General features: G+C 51.9%; 1 protein-coding gene across 1 annotated transcript in view; it reads left to right on the top strand.

Moving 5' to 3' along the window:
* Positions 1-20,279, top strand: part of VPS33A (VPS33A core subunit of CORVET and HOPS complexes) — a 285,704-nt gene that overhangs the window by 25,770 nt on the left and 239,655 nt on the right. The window contains exon 4 of the mRNA XM_069619602.1: positions 9,167-9,356. Within this exon, the coding sequence (XP_069475703.1) occupies positions 9,167-9,356 (190 nt within the window). The remainder of the gene's footprint in view (positions 1-9,166; positions 9,357-20,279) is intronic.

Genomic DNA, 20,279 nt, shown 5'->3' with positions numbered 1-20,279 from the left:
ATGTCCTTGGTCCATTACTTCCATGGATCGCTTGCCCGCACATATAAAACAATTACACTCCACAACTTCACTCCCTCCAACTCCAACCCCCCCCCCGCCTCCCCCCCACAACCCCCCCCTGAGAGCAGTCTGACGTCGTCCCTGGTCCATTACCTCCATGGACTGGTCGCCAATGTTCATTGCAGGTCCAATAAACGCAAACGTTGCAGGTGCCACCCAATTCGGAAGTCGTCCCTAAGGAAGTCCAGGGTCTCCTTCCAGTCCCTTGCGAAAGATTGGATATCGCTATTCATAGCGTATGTTGCCCACCCAAGGGCCACAATTTCCCAAGGTTTCCGCAGCAGGTCCTGCAACAAGAGAACCTCCTTACTCTTCCACCTCTGCGCTATAACGGTCATAGCCGCAAGTATGAAAATCGCTCTTGCCTCTTCCTGAGATCTAGGTTGCTCTACCAAGGTGTCCCATCTAATTCCCAGAATAACCTCCCCAGGGGATCTGTTATTTCCCGTTCCTGTACCTTCTCAACTTTCTGCCAAAAGGGCCTTATTTTTGGACACGACCACCAGATGTGCTGCGCCGTACCCTCCATCCGGCATTCCCGCCAACAACTACCAGAGGTGGTATGGTATATCTCCCGGAGCCGGATAGGTGTGTAATGCCACACAAACAGGATCTTATACCACATTTCCTGTAGTGCGGGCGCTTTGACCAATCTAGGGATTCTCCTCCACAACCTCTCCCACTCTTCCCCCTCAATTGCCCTTCCCAGGACCTGTTCCCACCTCCGCATATACGGCCACTGTCCCCTGGTACATGCCTCGTCCAAGATTTTATATAGGTTAGATATTGGGCCCTTAGATCCGTCGTTAGTTGACCGGAATCTCTCAAACTGCGTCATTTCCCTTATTGCTGCCTGCTTGTTTGCAGGGCTCAGGACCCAATGGCGAATCTGCGCATATGAGTCTTTCCTCCTCTTTAATCCCGTATTCCCTCTTACACTCCTCAAATGAGAGAATTCTCTTCCCCCCTAAACATGTCGCCCAAACGCCTACAGCCCCCCTCTTGCCATTGCTTGAATGCCCCCATCTCCAACCCAGGGGTGAAATCTCCATTGCGAAACAGGGGTGTGAAGGGGGAGGGGAAAGTCGTGATTCCCTTTGTTCTCGCCAACTTGTCCCAATTCTCCGCCATCAGTTTTGTAATGGTGCTCTCGTACACATGTTTTGGCCTAAGGTGCCTTGGAAGCCATAGAACCTCCGCTAGGCTGCGATGTGCTACAGTCCTATCCATTACTACCCATCTTTTATCTTGCGTAGCCTCCCCCTCCTGGAGCCATTCCCTGATTACTCGCAATTGGGTGGCCTCATAATATTGTTGGAAATTCGACAAAGCGAGCCCTCCCTCTCCTCTGGGAGCCATTAACTGTTGGCTACTGACACGTGCTTTTTTCCCTTCCCACAGAAATTCTCTAGTTAAAGATCCCAGCTCCTTAAAAAAAACCCGCAGGGACTGCCTGAGGTATTGCCTGGAAAAGATATAACAAACAGGGGAGTGTTACCATTTTGATCGCGGTCATCCTGCCCATCCACGAAATCCTCAGGCCCCTCCAAATACAGTAGTCCCATTTGATGTCCTTTAACAACGGTGGATAGTTAGCCTGATACCACCCTGCAAGGGTTGGGGTAATTTTCACCCCTAGATATTTGATTCCCCCTGGGCTCCATAGAAATGGAGTAGCCGTCCTCACTAACTCTCGGTCCCCTGCCCTTAAGGTCAGATTCAGGAGTTCTGATTTACTAATATTGATCTTGAGACCGGAGGTTTTCCCAAATTCCTCCAGAATGTTTCGGCTTGCAAGGATGGACTCCATCGGCGCCGTCCATGACAGTAACATGTCATCCGCAAACGCCGCTACTTTATGTTCCGCCCCTCCGAATTGTATGCTCTTCATCTCCTCCATCTTCCTCATGGCCTGCAGGAGAGGCTCCAAGTAAATTGCATAAAGCATAGGTAACGGGTGACAACCCTGCTTAGTGCCCCTACTAAGTTTAAAGGACCTAGACATAACCCCATTAACTGCTATCCTCATGGCAGGATTCTGGTAGTTGGCCTGAACTAGACGCAGAAACCCCCGCCTATTCCCATCTTCTGCATAACCCTAAATAGAAAGGACCACTCCACGCAGTCAAACGCCTTTTCTGTGTCTAGAGAAAGGAGGACTGTGGGAGTGTCCTTTCTATCGGCCTTTTCCACCAAGTGGGCCACTCTTCTGATGTTGTCTGTCGGCCTGTTATAAAACCCGCCTGGTCCGGGTGGATCCAGTCCGGAAGATAGCCCTCTAGCCTGTTCGACAACATTTTTGTAAAAATCTTGGCGTCAATATTAATTGACGCTATGGGCCTATAAAACGTTTTCTCTTCAGGGTCCTTGTTTGGCTTCAAAATAAGGGTTAGCCTGGCCTCCTCCATAGAAGGAGTGATCTTCCCCGTTGACCTAAAGGTGTTGAAGAGGTAAGTCAGGTGAGGGATTAACTGAGATGCAAAAGTTTTGTAAAAAGCTGCGGTATACCCATCTGGGCCCGGGGCCTTATTCTGGGGTAAATCTCTTATCACCCTCCTCACTTCCTCCTCTGTGATCTCATTGTCGAGCAATTCCGATGCCTCCTCCCCAATTTTCCCCAACTCCACCCTGTCTAAGAACTGTACTTGCCTCCATTCCTGGGGATGCTGTGAAGCATAGAGCGACTCATAAAATTCAACTAGCGCTTCCCGTATCTCCCCTGCTCTTGTCACCCGTTCTCCCGATCCTGATTTTAGGGCCGTGATCGCGTTCCTAGCTGTCACTCCCTTTAGCAGACGGGTAAGGAGAGAATCTGCTTTATTCGCTTTCGTGTAAAACTTTTGGTGAACGCTAAGCAGAGCCCCTTAGGCTTTTTTTGGTTCTGAGGAGCTCCAGTTGACCTAATGCCCTACGATACTCCCTCATGGAAGCCCTAGTCGGAGTCGCTTACGCCTTGCTGTCTCAACCTCCTCTTCCAGCTGCTTCTCCAATGCCCTCTGTTGCTTCTCCCTGCACTTCGCTGCCGCTATTAATTCCCCCTTCAACGTAGCCTTAAAAGCGTCACACTTTGTCTCCTCCCTTGTTTCTTCCCTTACGTTGATCTCAAAGAAATTCCTAATCTTTTCTTCTATCTCTTGCCTAATTACCGGGTCTCTGAGAAGATATCCCGGGTATTTCCACGTCCACACCCCTCTTTCCCGATACCCCAGGTCCATCCTCATGGAGACCACTTTGTGGTCAGCGATACCAATGGGGCCCGTCACTACCTCCCGGATCCGACCCACCAGACTCGACGTTACCCAAATGTAGTCGATTCTAGATTGGGAACCGTGGACCCCGGACAGAAAAGTAAAGCCCTTTCAATTCTCGCCACACGTCTCTCGTCCCCGCACCGTGTACTCTTTCTTTAAGGTCTGCCGACATCACCGCTCCACCTCCTCCCACGGGGCGCCCTGACCTATCCCGTTCCCTCTCCCAGGCTATATTGAGGTCCCCCAGCAAGACTATCGGCCCCCAGGCCTTGTCTTCCAACCTTCCCAGGAACCGCTTCAAAAACTGCTCCTGGCCTGAGTTTGGGGCGTACGCTATCGCCAAGGTATATGGACTATCATGGTACTTCCCTTTAACGACGATATACCTACCCTCCTTATCCCGTATAGTTTCCATGACCCCTGAAGTCTACTGAATTTCTAATAGCCAGGGCCACCCCCCAAGACCTACCCTCCCCCGACGCATGCAGGATCTGGTCAAACCACCGCAACTTCAGTCGCCCCTGGTCTCTTTGTCTAAGGTGTGTTTCCTGCAGACCCAGGATGTCCGGGTTCTTTCCTGGTGAATTGCTCCAATTTCTTTCTCTTGAGTGGGGTATTAAGTCCCCTCACATTATGTGTTAGCCACTTGAAAGTTGGTTGACCCGTCCATATTCTCATGATAGCTAGGTCCCCACATTTCTCCTCCTGAGGGGCCGTCCGAATGGCGAAACCCCCTAGACTCTCCTCCTGCTCCCTTATGTATTCCTCACCGTTAAAGAGACACCCCCTAACTCCTGGCCCTCATGAGGTGCTCTGCTGCCCTCTCCCCCTTCTTTCCCAACCCCATTCTGCCTCCCCCTTCCCCCTCCCCTCGCTCCCCCTCTACGGGTATACCCACCCTTTCTGATTCACAGATGGATGCCCCCCCCGCCAAATACTCCCTATAGTGGTCCACCACCCTTATAGCACGTTGTGATTTAAGACTCCACTTGTGCGTCCCGACCCCTACCCCACCCGGTGGCTTGTCTTATTCCTTTCCTTAGATGACATACCGCTCAGCTTCACTCCCCTTCTCTTTTCTACTACTGTTGTCCAGGACCATGGTTTTGACTCTGATCTTGTCGTCAAGGTTTGCTTTCCAGAGCCACTGGGAGCGTCGTCCAAGTCCAGTTGCAGAATACTCGCCCCATCCCGCAGTGTGGTTACCCAACTCGACGCCCACTCCCACTCAAACAGCAAACCAAATGGGAAGGTCCACCTGTAGTTAATCCCCCTGTCGTTGAGTGCTTTGAGCACCGGTCCCATTTGGTGCTGCTTTGTCAGAGTGCTGCTTGCTAAGTCCTGAAATAGTGCGATGCGATTGTCTTTAAACATTATTGGTTCTGGCTTTCTTGCTTCCCTGAGAACTGCCTTCTTTTGAGCATACCTGGTGAACGCCGCCAGAACATCCCTAGGTCTCGACCCTGACCCCTTGCCTCCTCTGCCCACTCTATGAATGCTATGGAGCTCTATCTGATCAGGGGCGAGACTCAGCAAAGATAGATTGAGCCACACCTTTTAGGTCTTTGTCTTGGACGGTTTCCGGCAGCATTTTAACCCTTATATTAATCCTCCGAGACCTGTTCTCCATGTCCTCCATTTGGATCTCCAAGTTTTGCGTGGCTGTATCTAGCCGATCAATCACTTCACTATTGGCTGTCACCTCTTTATCCAAGTCCTGCATGCCCCTTTCCAGGCGGTCGGTCCGCTCCCCCTGCTGTCGCAACACTTGCTTTATTTCCCCCAAGGCCGAGTTGAGGTCTGCCCGTATCAGTTGAAATTGTTCCTGGAACGTCTTAGTTAGGCTAGTTTGCAGGGTGAGCATCTCCCCCTTGAGGTCTTGCCTTAGCATCGTGATCGGGCTCTCCCCTTCGAGTGATGAATCTCCTCCTTCTGAGCCCGCCTTCATAGTTTTAGCCAACTCCCTCATCTCCTGTATCGGCCAGATAGTGGGAAGGGTGCCCGGGCCGTCCCCCGGAGTCTGCGGCGCTCTACCGCCCTTTCCCTTATTTTTGGATGACATATCAGCGCATCTTTTGTCTGTGCGGTCCACCCACTCTGTTGTTGGCGATTTACCACCCCACCGGGCACACTGCCACCCGAGGATCTTTAAAGAATCCTCCCTCCACCACGGCCTTCCCACTGTCCCCTCTCCGGTGGTTCAATACCTTCCTTGCCGCCTACTCCGCCGTGCACTCCCCTGAATATTCCTGGCAGTGGGAGGGTATGCTCAGCCCCCGCACTCTGACAGGGACTCTCCTATGAGAAAGAAGGCCCCCGTGCTATGTTGTGCCTCCTGTGTATGCCTTAGGCACTGAGATCCGCCAATTACAAGCTTTATGTTAGTGCGGCATGGGCAACACCCTCCCCTGGTCTCCTGGTGTCCTCCTCTCACCTGCCAGCCAGGGCTCTCTCCAGCTGCACCAACCGATGCTCCGTCCGTCTCCCCGCTGCTGCGACTGCCTGCACAGTCCTAGTAGACAGTGGTAAGCAACCCCCAGCGGGGACCTGATCCGCCAAGGTAACTGTCAGAGCCACTGAACGCCTAGTGGTCCCAGTGGCGTTCAGCTGCACCATCTGGCTCCTCTCTTCAACCAGCAGCAGCGCTAATACGGGGCCTCTCCAGTCACCTGAGCCGCCACTAGCCTTCTGCCCCCTCCTTCTCTGGGATCGGGCCTGTTCAATACAAGCTCTGTCAGTGCCGATGCATCCTCTTCCCCCCTCCTCCTCTGTGGCGGCCTCCGGCACTCGCTCCCGCAGATGCCCGCTGCTGCTCCGCTTCACCTCGTTCCTGGGGAGGTAGTCCCCACTCCTCGTATGGAGACGGGCTTGACACCGCCTGCCTCCTCCTCTGCACAGAGCAGGCATCTGTAGCACTGGCCGCACGGCACCCCAGGTGATCACCGCCCGTGTCGCTCCTCGCCCACCGGGAGGATCCACAGCCCGCGAGCTGCCACTGCACGTTCTTTGCCCGTCCCGCCGGGAGCCTCAATACCGCTCCTCCTCCTCAGCGGGTCCTGCAGCACCACCGGTGGCCACCCGATCGCCGCCCTCCTCTTCTCGGACCCCTTCACCTTCAGCTCAGGAGGGGTACAGAGCACCGCACAGCAGGGTCGCAGCGGCCCTCTTCACCCTCGGCCGCCAACGCCGTTACTCCGTCGCTGCAGCCGACATGGAGGGGAGTCCACCAAGCCGTGTTCTATGCACTGCAGAATGTCAGGTGCCTGCCTCGCAGATTTCTTCCCAGTTGCCGGGTGGTGGGCCTTTCCTAGCCTCAGGATGCAGGAGAGCTCCGCCGACACGTCTACCCCCTGCAGGCGGCCATCTTGGAATCCTGAGTCTTTCTTCTTAAGATTAAATGTGTCTGAATGTTTGTAGCGAGAGCCCTAATTACTGTCCGTTTGGCGGGGGGGATATGGGAGGAGTGAAGCAGCGGGGTTGGGGTGGATGCAGGGTGCAACATTGAGGGGAGCGGGCGATATTTAGCTCCTGCTTGTGGCCTAGACGAGCCTGGTTAGCCTGACGGCAACAGCAACCAGGAGCTGGCTACCTGTGGCTCCCCATGCAAACTGATCCTGAACATACACAACTATGTGAATGAATCTCTGTGCGCTTGGGAAAATCTATAAATAAACATTAGTATAAATCTATACAACATTTAAAAGTATAAGGGGTCATAAATAATGGACAACATGATATGTTTGAATCTTATGTGGTAGTTAGATTTGCTTAACGCTATGTACTAGCTCCTTGCTCTCCAGCGGTAGCTCCTGGTAACTGGTTTATGCTGGATACTCAGGAGCTGCTTTTAGCTCCTGCGTATCCATTCTCTATTTCGATCCCTGTGGATAGGAATGGGTGAGATGGGGCAAGTGGGGAGGGATCAGGGATGAGGTGGTATGGTCTTTACCCTGCCCTGCCTCTTTACCCTGCCTCCTGATCCATTTACACCACTGTAGTCTGTATTGTTGGTGAAGGAGGTAGAATGCATTTCAGTTGTGATATTCGATCTCTTCACTGTGTGTCCTACTTTTGCCATACTATCTCCCTCCTCCTTTAGCCTGGGTGTATCCCACTAACCCTTGTGATAAATTGGTTCTCACTTGTAAGATTCAAAGTGGCACTAAAGTGTGAGGCTTTTTCAGTGGGTCTTTATAACCGCATTTTCACTCCCCTTGCCCTGCTGCTTCCTGGCCTGGCCTTATGGCAGTTCCCTCATAGTGCCCCTGGATGTTAGATGTCCGGGGAAGGGGATGCGAAAAACCAGAACAACTTATTAAGAATGCAGTAGGCCAACAATCGCAGAAAAGCTCTTTGCTGGTAGTAGTAGCTCTATGACCCTGGGATTTTCACATATTTCTTCAAAAGTGTCTACCAGTGTCTCTCAGTAATTCCATGTAAGGTGCAGGAGAGAGTAATTTTGGAATGTAGTATCGTGCTCCCCACTTCAGTGTCGCCGAGAGTGTGCAGTGCACAGCCGTCACCCAGTATAGTTGCTGAGGGCCGAAGTTCAGCACCTGAAATTGTGTGGAATAGGGCTCTTTTTTTTCATTGCTGTAATATTTCTAGTGCTTAAACATACTGGTGCCAGGTGCCAAATTCTCATATGCTTAGGAGTCTAATGAATACTATTTGACCAGATTTATCCTGGTGCAGTCAGTGGTTTGTAAAATCAGACTTCCACTCGGATTAGCTAGAGGCATGGTCAAACATCTAGCTTTTCAACTGTAAAAACCTTAATCTGTGCTATTGATCTATCAAGGCCAGAGTACAGCACTATATGCTGAACCATGCACAAAAACAAGTGAGGAAGCTGCAACTAGTTCCAAACCAAACACATTGATTAAACATTAGAGTTATTTGGAGCAAGCACATTGCCCCATCATTGTAAATCACAAAGTGGCTTCCAATAGAAAAAACAAATTAAAATTCTGCTTGTTATGCATGGGACTTTATAAAAAAACAGGTGGTCCTTTTTGTGTTTAGTTTTAGCCTTTTAGTTTTTCTTTCCTTTTGACCATCCTGATCCTTGCATAGGAAAATATAGTTCTACACATTCATCTGGTGTTCGTGACCAACTTTGCAATTTAATGGTTTGAAGGGAATAAAGTTGAGCATGGAAAGTTAGAGTTGATCAGAGATAAAGGAGATGTGTTGTAAGGCCCTCGATTAGGTATAACTGGAGGTTTTCTGGTCACTTACTATTCTTTCTACTTTAACCTTTCAGCTTCCAGGTCTTTACACAGAAAGAATACCGTAGCCCTCTCTAAATAATATCAAGTGTGCAGTAAAGAAACTGTTACTGGTTTTACACTTCGTTGGGATCTTCATAATTCCAGGTGTTTATATGTTGACTTGAGTATCTTGGATTATGGAAGGGGCGAGGAAGACCTGTATTGAATCGGATTTATGATCTTCTGTCTAAAATCCTTTATTTCCCACAATCAACCCACAAAATCTTTAATGGCAGCCTCCTCTCTCTCCTTTACACTGTCCCAAAAGAATACAAGAATTGGCTTTTTTGGTCCAGGTTATTGGCGCAAACCTTTGAGATCTGTAGGATGAGAATGTATTTGTTTATGCAAGGTAGCAGAAGGCACCAGACTAGTTCATCATAACCTGTTGCATGCACCCTATGTGGCTGCCATGTTGTGGTTTCTGACTCATTTATTTTTTTAAGATCTTTTGGGTTCGGTCTCTCTGTTTTGCCAGTTTATGTACACTGCCCAGATCATAGAAGAGACCTGGTCTCTATGGTGAATGCTTTATTCATGTTGGATTTGTATTAATCTGTGCTTTGAAATATTTTTTTGCAGTGAAGACCGGAGTCGTTCTCCTCCGAGGGAGTTCCACATCTTGTTTATACCACGTAGAAGCTTGCTCTGTGAACAAAGGCTGGACGATAAAGGGGTCTTGAGTTCCTTTACTCACAAAGAGGAGTACAGTCTTGACTTAATTCCATTTGATGGAGATCTATTATCCATGGAATCTGAAAATGCTTTCAAAGTAAGTGCAGTGATGCATGTGCTTCAAATACTTATTGTATACAAAAACCTTGTATGACTAACAATTACCGCACATTAGGGATGAAATGGTCTGCGTCTTAATGAATATTGCCTAGTTACAAAACATTTATTATTGTTCAGCAAGAGTTCTTGACAACATCTCATCCATCATACAATATACCACAGACATAACAAAAATATAAAGCAAACACATAAGAACCGTAATATACTTATCTATTCAACATTTTCTTCCAAAACCTGTATCCTATTTTTGCCACCTTCTTTAGTCAATTGAAATCACTATGGACCCCCCGGTCCTCCCAGCCTAGGTCACACACCACAGCTTACAACCACAATCCGCCTTCTGTCACCCAATTACTTTTATTCTGAAAGAATTTCCAGTAAGTCTTGCGGGGAAATACAGCTTATTTACATCTTTCAAAGCATATTCTATGAAGGGAGTCCAATCTTTCCCAAACAGTGCCAAATTGCCATGTATGATTGCAGTCACATTCTCCATACTAATGAGATCCCATATAGCATAATACCATTGTACAATGGAGGGCACCACTCTCCTCTGCCACATCCTAGCAGTGCATCTCTTAGCCCCTAGCATAAGGTTCGCTCACAGTACTCCTCTCCTCCCCCTAAGCACGACACTTCCCGCCACATATATTTTCAACATCACCAGAGCTAGATCAAAGTTGACGCTTCTGTCCAAGATCTTGCCAACCCTTGACTAGACCTCCTGCCAGAAGTGTTTCAGTTGTGGGCAACCCCATCAAATATGCCTCACTGTTCCCTCCTCTCCACAGTCTCGCCAGCATAGTGGGGGAGCTAGAGCCTTTCATTTTATGTAACTTCTGCACTGATGCAAATGGGCCAAACGCTCCTCGAGTCGCTTGATCCTTCTCCACATCCATTTGCCCCTAATCTGTAGTGGGCTCTGCTCTGCCACCCTGGATAATATTTTGTGCAGAGTTGAGGAAGACCTCTGTTTGTCACAGTGTCTGTGATTCCCCTTTCCCACTCTTTAGTTCTCGTTTTGCCCCCTCCCTCATAGTGGATGTGCTTGCACAATGTTTGAGCTGTTAATACGTAAAGAGGTCTCCCTCGCATAGCCGGAACTCCGCTTCACACTTTTCAAACGTCTTGTAGCGCGCCGCCTCCTTAAAGATCACCAAGCCCTCTCCGACCCCCCCCCTTCCATCTTGCAAACGTGGAATGAAGGCTGGATTTCGAAATATAGGTATTCTCAGCAATGGCCACAGTGATAACCTATATTGTCTGTTAACCCTATCCCAAATCTCTAGCGTGCACCTTGCAATGGGGTTCTCCCTCAACCCTGCGGGCCTATGGTCCCTCTTCGTCCATGGCATCTTCTATGTGGGCTCACCTTTTACCACCTGTTCATATGCATACAATGTTTCATAACATCCTCCCTTACCCAATCTGCCATTCTGCCAAAGCGCGCAGTTGTGCCGCCTGAAAATACTACATTATGTTTGGGCATCCCACTCCCCCCCCGCCCCCCTGCAGATTGGGTTTGTACAGGACCACCCTTCTGATACGTCGCTTCTTCCCGTTCCACACTCTCGTCTTGTACCCCCTTTAAAGCCGTTCCGGATGGCGCAATAGGCAACGCCTGGAACAAATAAAAAAAATCTAGGAAGTGCGTTCATTTTAACTATCGCTATCTGAACTAACCAGGACACATGAAATCTTTCCTGATCTGACCAGGCCCAGCAACAGGGTGGGGGGTTAGTTTGCTTTATAGACTGTTTTGGTATTTGCAGTCACATTCACCCACAAGTACCTCACCAAAACCCCAGCCCACCGAAATGGGTTTCACTTTTAAGGCGTTCCTCCTCCCTCATCCCCACCAACAAGTTCAGTATTTCAGATTAAGCCAAATTTACTTTGAACCCTGATGCCTTGGAGAACCTGCTAATTTCCCCCATGATCTCCGGTAGTGACTGTGTTGGGTTGGTCACCATTACCATGACGTTGTCAGCAAACAGCCCTATCTTATGTTAAGCGTTAACCCATTCTAACCCTTGAATCGTCTCATTGCTTCTGTTTTTGTGTGCAAAGGGCTCCATAACCATAGCAAATCGGAGGGGGGGGGGGACAAGGGTCAGTGCTTCTTGGTTGGCCTAGTGATAGGGAAGAGTCTAGTAAGCCTGCCCTTTACCTCTAACCTAGCTACTGGATGCTGGTAGTTTGCCAGAACCATCCTGGAAAAACATGGGCCCACTCCCATCATTCATAGCACCGTAAACGTATACCTCCAGTTAACTTGGTCAAATGCCTTCTCGGCATCAAGTGCCAAGAGAAGTGTGGGGACCCTAGCTCCTAACCTTGCAGTTTTGTCTACAATATGGAGTATTCTCCTTATATTATCAAACGTGTTCCTCCCCTGGATGAAGCCTGATTTGGTTTTGTTCGATCAGGCCAGGTAATACCTCCTCCAGCCTCACTGCCAGGACTTGCATGCATAACTTGGCATCCATATTGATAAGTGCTATTGACCTATGGGAAGAGCAGAGCTGTGCATCTTTGCCCGGCTTTGGGTTCAAAGTAATTTGGGCCATGTCCATAGACCTAGATATTGAGCCCTTTTCCCGGAACTCATTAAACACATCTGCCAGGGTGGCTCCTAGTTGTTTGCTTATTGTTTTGTAGAATATTGCTGTAAAGGCTGTCGACCCCCTGGCGTTTGTGGAGCTTCAACCTGCCAATTGCCTTCCAAAACCTTCTCTGTCGATATTGGCGCCTCCAAGAACTCCCTCTGCTCACTCGATATCTGGGTCCCTTTCGACACCCCCCTCCCCCACATATGCATCTTGTTCCTGCTCATTGCTGTACAGGTCCGCAAAGAAATTCTCCATCAGCTGCCTCCCTCTGTTGTTCCCACCCATTCCTTCTGGTCCAGCAGGCCCGCTAAAAAATGCCTCTGCTCCCTTGCTCTCGGGTGCCTCGCTAGAATAGTGCCCACTTTGTTTCCATGCTCATAGAAAGGCTGTTTAAACTGTAATATGGCGCTGTCCGCCAACCTATTGGTTAGGTGTTGTAGCTTTCCCTTCATGTGCACCAGCTGCCTAGCTAGTCGCACCGACTCTGATTACTTGTGCTCTGCCTCCACCCTCGATATCCCTTCCAATTCCCTCTCTTCCCTCCTCTTCGCCTCCCGAAGATCCTTCGCAATGTGAATTATATAGTTTTTAATATGGTCCTTGAACCCAGCCAACCTTTCGCCACCCACCACCCCCTAAGTCTCTAGCAGCTTCCATGTATTTATCGATCTCTCCCGCTATCAGATTACTGGTGCCTTTTATCGCTCAGCAGATAGTCAGTCCTCTAGCCTCCAGGCCCTATTCTGTCTTTTGAGGGTCCCTTCTTCCCATTCCAATGCCACAGGGGCATGATCCGAAAATGTAATCGACAATATTGTCGCTCTGTGGCTCGCTGCTATCATTCCTTGCATCGCCAATATATAATCTGTTCTCGAATACGTTCTATGCAGAGCTGAGTAAAATGAATAATCCCTCTCCTGCTGGTGCTCTATCCTCCAAACGACAAGCAAACCCAACCCACCCAGCCGGTCCGAGATGTGCTTAGACATCGACCCAGTTGCATCTCCCCGTACCCCTACAGACTTGTCCCACCCCGCAACGAAAGTTAGAGAGAGATTTCAATCATCCACTCTCCCTCCCTGAATATCTCAAACTCGTCCAGCCAAGCATCGAGAAACTGTTTTTGTCCCTGGTAAGGTGCGTATACTGATACTAACGTGCATGTCTGTCCCTTCAGTTTTCCTTTCACCATCACAAATCTCGACTGAGGATCCCGCCAAACCTGTACTCCTTCCACAGTGGCCTCTCTATGGAGAAAAATCGCTACTCCAGTCTGCTTATTCTTAGCATGGGCGTGAAATTGAGTGGGGGTTATTCCTTAATATGCAGCCTTTTCGCATCCTCCCTCTTGAGATGAGTTTCCTGCAAACATACAATGGGGGGGGTCTCTCCCTTGGCAATATTTCTCAGTTTACTAAATCTCTTGTTTGGACTATTCTACCCTCTAACATTCCACTATTCTAGCCTGAGCTTTGTCATGTTTTGGCTGTGTAATCCTGCCCCGTCACAAACTGTCGTCCTCCCCCTTCCCTCCCTGACCTCCCCATTTCCATCCATTACCAGACCACTCCCCCAGCAGCTGAGCCACCATTCTGTTAGACCTGACCCCCTTATGAACATTTTAGGTAACCCTGGAACTTCCATCCAGGCTCTTGGCATGTCCTCCATTGGTGAACTTATACCAGCTCGGCCCCTCTCTCTCCTCAACCAAATCTTTCACCCAACAACCCCCCAACCCTCCCCCGACTCGTAAAGCCCCCAAATAACAACTTGTAAAACTCTGAGTTCAAACGTGGCATTTCTGTAAACGGCCCAGTACCCTTCTTGATCAGTGTTGTCCACCTGGCACCATGCCGTCCAACAAAGTCCTTTAACCCATGACAGCCCCCCCTACAGACGGTCACACCATTATGTCTTCTTCTTGGCCTTCGTAGTCCATCCCTCCTGGCCAGTCATGGGTCGCCTCTGTGATCCTTTACTAGTGACCTCATCCTGCCGACCCATCCCCAACACCTTCAGACCCTCTTCCACACTGTTTATGATCCTTTCCTTATTCCCCATCCTGACCTGCAGCCTCGAGGGGAAGTGCCACCAGTATCCATGTTCTTCCTTATGAGATCCTCCGTGACCACTCTAAATGCTTTCCGCTTGGCCAATGTCACTTGTGCTAGGTCGTCGAACAGCTGGACCTCACTACCTCTAATGCGCACCATGCCCCGCTTCCTGGCAGCCACCGTGATCCGCTGCTTATTCTTAGACATCACGTGGCCATGCACTTGGGTCATTCTTCTTTCCACCCACCCGGTGCACCCTATCTATGTCCAGATTGTGTGCCTGACCATTGTCCACTAGGTCCACAAAGAGCTTCTGGATGTAGTCTTCCAAACTGGTCCCCCCTATACCCTCCTAAGGACCTTTTGATTCTAATATTTTCCCTCCTCAACCTGTTTCGCAGATCTTCGCACTTCTCCTCCAGCACCATTAACCTCTCCTACGCTGCCTGCATCTGCTGCGAGAGGTCCGGGATCTTCTCCACCATTGCAGTTAACTGGCCCTCCATGTCCATAACCCTCTCCCCCAGTCCCTCAAGCTCCTTCCTATTCACTGCTGTAGCTTGAGACAGGTCTTCCTTGATGTGTGCCGCTTCTGCCTTGACTGTTTCTGTTCTGTCACTTTTACATCTTGCCAGTGCCGAGTCCAGGTCTTACTTTGTGAGCAGCATCCCCCTGTCCCATTCCCCCCCCCCCCCCCCCCTGTCCTGGGACAGGAATTGAATTGCTGACTGCCTGGCGATGCCTGCTCAGTGCCTCTCCCCGGTCTCTGATCTTCTGCGGCTGACCCCTCTTCTTCGGTCCCATTTACATGCTGCTTGCCGGTCAAACTGGCCTTCATGGGTCCCCCAGTGAGCCGGTGATATGTGCGCCTGGCCGGTCACTACCACCAAACTCTGCTTCCCCTGGCTCTCTTAGCCCGTGTGTGTCCAAGAAGCCCTGCATCCACTGGCCCCCAAACCTGGACTTCTGCTGCATGTGGATCCTTCACATCAGCAAGCAGCAGCGTCCCATGCACCCAAAGTCACCACAGTCTTTGTGCCAATTCCTTCGACCCGCCACCAACTGGTACAACGTTCATTCATCGTCCATTTTATTTCGTGGCACTTTTTGAAAAAAGGTTTGCTGAAAAAAAACATTGAAAAATATGGAGGGGGACGGCATATAAGGCGTAGGGGATAGTGTTATATAGAATAAATAGGAGACAAGGGATTGGGGGTTCCCAATAAAAATAAAAAAATGTATTTACGCTGAAAATCTTTGGCAAAAAGTGCTGCGAAGAATGAACATAGAACCCAACAACACGGGCATCTCATGGTCTTTGTATTGTCCCCTCGTCTGCAGCGGCTTCAGTCATGCGGCCACCTCCGTACCCGCTGTTGCCTTTCTGTATCCTGCACCCTCCGCCTACAGGGGGTTCCGGCATCCCACCCCCCTCAACTCTATGAATGCCTGTGCCACTTTTATGCTCCCTTTGTGCTCTTCATATGTCTTGGCAGTGTTGGTGCCCACAGAATCATGGGCAGCCTGAGGCGGGCCCCTTTTATCCTCCGCCTCCTTGTCTTGTGCTTAGGTCTGGGAAGGCACTACACCTCTCAGCCAGCAAGCCCACCTCTTCCTTCTGCGCTGCTTGCCCTGTGGCCCCCAGGAAATGTCCTCTAAATTGACGTCCAGCGCTGTTCCTCTGCAGCGTCTGCCCACCACTCCTAGCTGTCCTCCACCTGCACAGAGGATCCAGGTGTACAGGGCCTCCTCACCATGATCTACTCTCTCACCAGTGGTGCTTCACTGTCTCCACGCTACTGTCCGGAGTCTCTGCTGTCTCGCTCTCCCTATGCCTCACCGTTGCACCGCTTCTCGACTCCAGCTGCCTTCATAGCCCCTGCACCCTGGGCTGCTTGTTCATCTGCTCCCCTGTGCTCTACAGTTAAACCCCAAAACTCTCCCACAGCTCCATAATGTGCCTTCCCTCCCCCCCCCCCGGGCTGCGCTCCGCTCCACACCGCCCATGGGTCTCAGGGCCCGGAACGCTTGCTGACTGCCATTAGAAAGCTCTGCGGAGGGGGCATCCCGCAGCTGTAAAGCGCAGGCCAGTAACCTGGAGAATAGGAGGGGACAGGGGCAAAAGTACCGGCTGCAAGGTCAGCAGCCGGGAACACAAGGGAAGCCCAACACCTCTCCCACTAACCCCCCCCCCCACCCCACCCACAGACACACAGAGCCAGGCAGGATGCCGGGCACAACGGGCCCACAACACAATAGAAATCAGGGAGGCAGAAAGTGCCCTGGTAGGGAACAGTGAGCACTACAAGGTGTTAACTGTTGTTGGCTCCAGTTGGCCAGTGTGGCGTTGCCCCGGAAGGGCTGCGCACGCGGCGGCGTGACGTTGCACGTCGCCGCGTGCGGCTTAAATAAACTGGGTGTTCCCGGAAGCGGGAGAGCGACCGGGGAGCCCGAACCTGACGGACGTGTGAGTGTGAGCTCTGTTGGGTTGGGGGCTCACGGGCACGCCTGGGGGGCAAAGGACAGACCCCCAACAGTGGCGACGAGTGATGTCGGATGCACGGGCCCGGCGGTGAAAGGCGTCTGGAATTTTTTCAAACGATCGGAACGTTCACGGACGTTTCGTTTCATGCCGTGGCTGCAGACCGCACACGCGGCTGGCGGCCATTTTGCATACGAGGCCGCAGAACTTCTCGGAGCTCCGGTTCGGACCGAGAAGGTGATCCGGGTCTAATTTTTGGATTTTGTGGTTGCTGAGTGCATGACCTGCACGCCCATACCCAATTTGTGTGTTTTCATCAGATTTTGGGACTGTTACGTCGAGTGTAAGCCAGGATAAGGACTAATATGGTAGGGCCTGCTTAGTCCAGTCCATCCACGTGGCTCAATTTTTGGGACTTCTATACGGCAGTGCTTTGCTGCAAGGTGGCAACAAGGCACTTCCTTGCCCCCTTCATCATCAGGACACTCTTTTTGATCCTCTTCATCATCACGAGGTGGTGGCCGTTTTGGAAGTTCTTTGTGTGTTTGCACCAGGCTGTGTGTGGCACGGGGGTGCATCCTTCCGCATGGTGATGGTGGGAATCTGAGTTGCGGCCCCAGGTCTGGTAGTGGGGTGCCTGTGCGCTCAGTCCCATGTCCGACAGCGACCAGGACGGTGACGCCACGGATCCTGGGGAAGAATCGCAGGACGAAGGTCAGGCGGCCCAGCCTGCAGCTCTGCAACCGCTGCCACCGGGGAATCGGGGGCCTGCACCACAGGCACCACTAGGGGCACAGCCTGTCGCTCCACAAGGGCCCCCCATTATGGCTCAAGCTAGAGCCCAGGCGGCCCTGCAACCGATACCAGAATTCGATCCTACGGGCCCCCCGTCCAGTCTGGGGCCCCGATGGAAGAGGTGGGTGGCCCGCCTGGACATGTACTTCAGGGCTGCTCGAGTGGATGACAATGACAGCATGGTAGCCACCATGCTGTACTCGGCGGGAGCCGCGGTTCAGGAGATCTTCGAGTCGCTGACTCCGGTGGACCAGACCTATGGTGAGGCGAAAGCGGCTCTCCTCGCACACTTCCTTCCACTTGCCAACGTGGACTTTGAGAGATTCGTGATGCTGTCGGCCAAGCAGAAAGATGAGACCCTGGACACGTTTTACGGCCGCCTACGCCGCCTTTCCCAAGGGTGCGCGTGGGGGGACGCGGAGGACATGATACGGACAATGCTGATCCAAGCATGCTCCTCCGGCAAACTGAGGAGACAGGTCCTCAGAGAGCCGGGAATCACTCTGCCCCGTATACTAGTACTGGGTCGGTGTCACGAAGTGGCTGAGGCACGGGCAAACAAGATGGAAGCGGGTTCACGCTCAATCAAGGCCGAAGAGGTGTGCGCTGTGTGGCGGGGCGGCAGAGGAACAAGAAGGCCTGGTGGAGCCCCCCGAGACAGGGCAGGAAGATCGGGGGAGTCATGTCAGAAATGTGGCTATGACCTCCCCCACCCCACAGAGTGCCCAGCCGCAGGAAGAACATGTGGCCGATGTGGACTGCCGGATCACTTCTCGAGAGTGTGTAAGTCGGCTCTACCTGTCATGGTACCCAGAGGTCCTGCCCGAATCTGGACTCCGCGCCAAACCCGGCCATCCAACGTGGCCCAGGTGGATCAAGCGGAAGAGGAGGCTCAGGCAGAGGAGGCTGAAGTAGAGGAGGAGGAAAACATCTTCTTCGTCTCAAGCATGGGGATCCTGAAAGGCAAAAGCAGGAGACAGCCAAGGTGCGTGGTGGAGGTGAACCGCTCGCCTGTTCCCGTGCTGGTGGACACAGGGGCATCGGTCAATGTTATGGCGAGGGGACATTATGACGCTCTTGACCCATTACCGAACCTGGCTGTGCCAAGAGCTCGCATCTTCGCCTTCGGTGGACTCGAGCCCATACCGCTGGACGGAGCGTTCGTGGCGAAGGTGGAGCATGAAGGCTCGAAGATCAGAGCCCGGTTCTATGTGACCCCCATAAGCAACAACACCCTGCTGAGCTGTGCGGCTGCGGAGGCACTCGGGATAGTGAGTTTTGCGTACTAGGTATACCTGGAAGATATCAACGATCTACTGGACAAGTACGCAGCCCTGTTCAACGGCATTGGAAGAATGACCGGTGACCCAGTCCGGCTACACATTGACGACTCAGTACAACCAATTTCCCTGAAACACCGGACAGTTCCTTTTCATCTGAGGGAGCAAGTCGACAAAGAACTGGACAACCTGGTGGCCTTGGACATCATCGAGAAAGTGGAAGGCCCAACACCATGGGTGTCCCCCATTGTCGTGGCCAGGAAACCAAAGCAGCCAGACTCCGTTCGCATCTGTGTGGATATGAGGCTACCCAACAAGGCCATAAAAAGGGAGCGACACCTGACCCCGACCATCAATGACATAATTGCTGAGGTACAGGGGGCCAGATTCTTCTCAAAACTCGACCTCGGAGCAGGGTACCATCAAGTTGTCCTCCATCCGGAGTCCCGGTACATTACTACATTCACCACCCACCGGGGACTCTACAGGTACAAGAGGTTGAGCTTTGGGGTATCGTCGGCAGCCGAAGTGTTTCAGAACATTATCCGGGGTGCACTTGCTGATCTTGATGGGGTACTCAACATCAGTGATGACATTTTGGTGTTTGCCAACACGGAGGTGATCCACCTGAAGCGCCTGGCCAAGACCTTCGAGAGACTACAGTCATTGGGCCTCACCCTCCATAGGGACAAGTGCGAATTCCTGTGCCCATCAATAGAATTCTTTGGGTTTGTGTTCAAGGAGGGAGGGTGTCACCCGACCCGCGGAAGGTTCAGGACATAAAGAGTGCACAGCCCCCGGAATCCGTGTCGGAAGTGAGAAGTTTTCTGGGCATGGTGACCTACTGTGGTCGGTTCATCCAAAACCTGGCCTCGAGGTCTGAGCCGCTCAGAGCTCTTACCAAGAAAGAGACTGCCTGGCACTGGGGTCCACTGGAACAGTCGGCGTTCGAGGACATCACAACGGAAGACACCATGGCGTTCTTCGACCCGGCGCTACCCTCGGAGATCGTGGTCGACGCCAGTCCGTTTGGCCTGGGGGCGGTCCTGACCCAGGTGGACCGGGATGGAAACCTCCGGCCCGTAGCATACGCCAGCAAGGCGCTCTCGGAAACGGAGCAGCGGTACTCCCAGATCGAGAGGGAGGCCCTGCCGGTCTTGTGGGGATGCCGACATTTTCGCCTCTATGTGCTGGGGGGCCGGTGACTGTGGTGACGGATCATAAACCCCTGCTCCCAATTCTGGCGGGCTCGTCATCAAAGCCCCCGGCCAGAATTGAGAGATGGATGCTCGCATTGCTTGAGTACGGGGTCACGCTGGTATACCGGCCAGGTGCCAACAATGCAGCAGACTTCCTTTCCCGTCATCCCGGAGTGCGTGGGGGAGTGGCGGGAGACACCTGCGCAGAAGAAGCGGACGACCATGTCCGGATGGTGGTGGAGGGAGCAACACCAAATGCACTGCCCCTGTCGGAGCTGGAGGCTGCGGCGGCCGAGGATGGGTGCTTCCAGATACTGGAGCAGTCGATGCAGAGCGGTTCCTGGAAGCTCGTCTTGGAAGCTCTCGCAGGGCGGACCCATGAAGCGAAGACCGCCCTTGAACAGCTGTGGAAGGTGAAAGATGAGCTGTCTTTCTCGGAGTCGGGGCTCCTGCTCCGGGGGGATCGCATAGTGGTCCC

This window comes from Ambystoma mexicanum, chromosome 10, assembly GCF_040938575.1.
Source record: "Ambystoma mexicanum isolate Mex_15411 chromosome 10, UKY_AmexF1_1, whole genome shotgun sequence".
NCBI classification, from domain to species: Eukaryota; Metazoa; Chordata; class Amphibia; order Caudata; family Ambystomatidae; genus Ambystoma; species Ambystoma mexicanum.
Note: the sequence above shows the minus strand (reverse complement) of the source record. Positions and strands in the feature narration are given on the sequence as shown.